Consider the following 2,794-nt stretch of genomic DNA (forward strand, 5'->3'; position numbering starts at 1 on the left):
ACCCTGGATCTTCTGTTTAGCAGCTGAATACTTTAACCATTACACCACCACGAGAGCTCCTACCAATCATCAAGGAGATAACAATTAAAACAATAATGCAGTATTTTTTCTCTACTGTATTGGACAATTTTCAAAACTTTCACTAGGGGTGGCAAAAGAATGGGGTAATCTTGCTCATACACCCTTGATGGAAGTGCGAGTGGGTCCAGCCTGTCTGGAGCCTCATTTGGCTCTCACTATCAAATGCTAAAGCCACAAACTGTTTCCTCCAGCGATTTCCTGCCTTAGAAATCTATTCTAATAACTACACGCTGCTTTGGGACATGTGTGTGAGTTGGTCCATTTTGCAGAATCACTTAGAGAGGGAGAAAAATAACAAATTAAATATCATCCGAAGGATGGTTAACCCCATGATGGTGCAATCCTAGTGTGGAAAAAAGGAGGTCTGTAAATGTGACATGAGGAGAACCCATGCTGGATCATTGAGTCAAAACAGCTGTGTTTAGAACAGTATGCTTCACTTTTATTTTAAATATCATATATATATTTCTTTATATATGCATGTTTGTGTATCATTGTATTGTCTATGTGTATATGTATTTATGTTTATGTATATGCACAACAAAAGCATAAATATATGCACATATGTGTGTATGTATATGTATGTTTATATAGTTCCAGGAAAAAGTCTAGAAGGACATGTATACCTAATTTTAACAGTGGTTACCTGTTGCCATTGAGTAGATTCTAATTACAGCGACCCCATAGAGCAGAGTGCAACTTCCCATAGGGTTTGTGTTAGGAGTGAAGAAAGAACTCTCACTTTTTACTGTCACACTCCTTTATTGCTTTTTTCCCAAAGGGGATGAACAAATTTTGCAATTAAAATAATAAAAAGAGAAAAATTTATAACAATCCCCCACCACCCCCAACCCAAAATCCATTGCTGTTCCTGAGTTGATTCTGACTCGTAGCAATCCTACAGGACAAAGTGGAATCGCCCCACAAGGTTTCCAAGGCTATAATCTTTACAGGGGTGGGTCACCAGGTCTTTCTCCCTTGGAGATGCTGGCGGGTTTGAACCACCAACCTTTCAGTTAGCCAATGTCTCCCAATCCTCCTGCCTGGAAGCTAGGGCTGGGAGCAGAAAGCACAGCACAGAGGCAGCTGGGCATGGGGAAAAAGTGGCAACCAGGCAGGACCTAAAGACCTTAGATTTGCCCCAAGTTTTGTGTGTGACTTGCTGTGTACCTTTAGGTAAGTCACTTTACCCCTCTGGGCTCTGCCAGTTCCATCCCCTCAGCTATTTAGCTGGGACATTTGCTCCCTCCGATTAACAATTGAGCAGACTCTCTCAGGTCAGAACACATGAACCCTCTCCAGGCTCTGGCTTTACAGAGGGCTTCAAAGGAGACCCCTTAGGGAACTCATGTCTCATTTCATAAGAACCTAGTGGAGAAGCCCCTACAGGGAGGAATGCTGGGTACTGTAGAGAAAGGGGGCTGAGGGTGAGGACAGGTTCAGCAGGGCCCAGGACACAAGCAGGATTCCTGTGACAGGGTCTTTCCTTCTCCCTGCAGGATTGTGTGTGAAATGGGGGAGGCCAAGCCCAGCCAGCACGCCGGCTTCGTGGAGATCTGCGTGGCTGTGTGTCGGCCCGAGTTCATGGCCCGCTCCTCGCAGCTCTACTACTTCATGGTGAGTTTTGGCCACAGTGGTGGGTGCAGCCCAACCCTCGCTACCACCAGGCTGCACCCTGTGGACCTCTGTGTGCAGACCCAGGGGAAGGGGCCCTGAGCAAGGCCTTCCTCTCCCACGGACTGCAGCAAGGGAGCTGGAGGACCAGGCTGGAAGGCTGCATGTGCTCCGGAGGGGAGTGAGGGTCTGTGTGGAGATGGCAGGATCAACTGGGTGAACATGGGCAAGTTACTTTTTCTGGGCCTCAGTTTCTTTATCTGTAAGATGAGAGCAGTAGCTGACACTGTGGGGTTATTGTGAAAGTTACATGAAATGTTTGTTACTTCTAGCATCATTCCCTTTACTGTTTTCATGATTGTCGCCACCCCTGCACTGTCCTGGCCTCTCCTTGTAACCTCACACCCCATCACCATCAGGCGTCCCACCCTCCCCACCCTCTCATCTCTATCTGTGACCTCCTACACCCTGCCTTGAATCTCATCGCCCCCCAGCTCGCCATCACACTGGGCGGTCCCTCTTCTTCCCACACGCTGTTCCCATCCTGAACCCCTCCCCATCCCCTGGCCTCTACAGACTTCATCCCAACCCTGCCCTTCCCTCCAGCTTGAGCCCTCCATGCCTGCCCCAGCAGGGGGGTCTACCCCCCGACCCCAGCCTTGTGATAACCAAGATGCTGGCCCAAATCATTTTCAAAACTCTTTTGCCAGTCGGTCAATTTCTCAGGTTCTTGACAGATAACTGTGACGGATAATTCCCTCATGATTCTGAGCAACTACGGAACACTGGGGGCCTAGCCCACCCTCTGCCTGTCCAGTGCTTTCTTGAGCTTTCACACGGCCTGACCTCTGGCCTTCTCAATGTCCTTTCCCTGCTTGCAGCGGGACAACCAAGCCGTGTGCTCCCATCCCTCATAGCCCTGCTCACTCCTGCATCTGCGGCTGCGCCGAGCACTTGCTGGCCACCAACCTCATGGGATGCTGTGCACCTGCACGCAAGGCCTCATCTGTGCCCCTGCTCCCTCTAGCAGACCCTGAAGTCTTCGCATAGGAAGCCTAGGAGTTTTTTTTTCTTCTTTCTTTCTTGTGTGTGTGTGTGT

The 2,794-nt window shown here is 49.0% G+C and overlaps 1 protein-coding gene across 1 annotated transcript in view; it reads left to right on the forward strand.

Annotated features, from left to right (window-relative positions):
* Positions 1-2,794, forward strand: part of PLXNA4 (plexin A4) — a 497,799-nt gene that overhangs the window by 425,201 nt on the left and 69,804 nt on the right. The window contains exon 13 of the mRNA XM_007953478.2: positions 1,581-1,698. Coding sequence (XP_007951669.1) covers positions 1,581-1,698 — 118 coding nt within the window. The remainder of the gene's footprint in view (positions 1-1,580; positions 1,699-2,794) is intronic.

Source organism: Orycteropus afer, unplaced genomic scaffold (assembly GCF_000298275.1).
Source record: "Orycteropus afer afer isolate SDZICR_OR568_19922 unplaced genomic scaffold, OryAfe1.0 scaffold00397, whole genome shotgun sequence".
NCBI classification, from domain to species: domain Eukaryota; kingdom Metazoa; phylum Chordata; class Mammalia; order Tubulidentata; family Orycteropodidae; genus Orycteropus; species Orycteropus afer.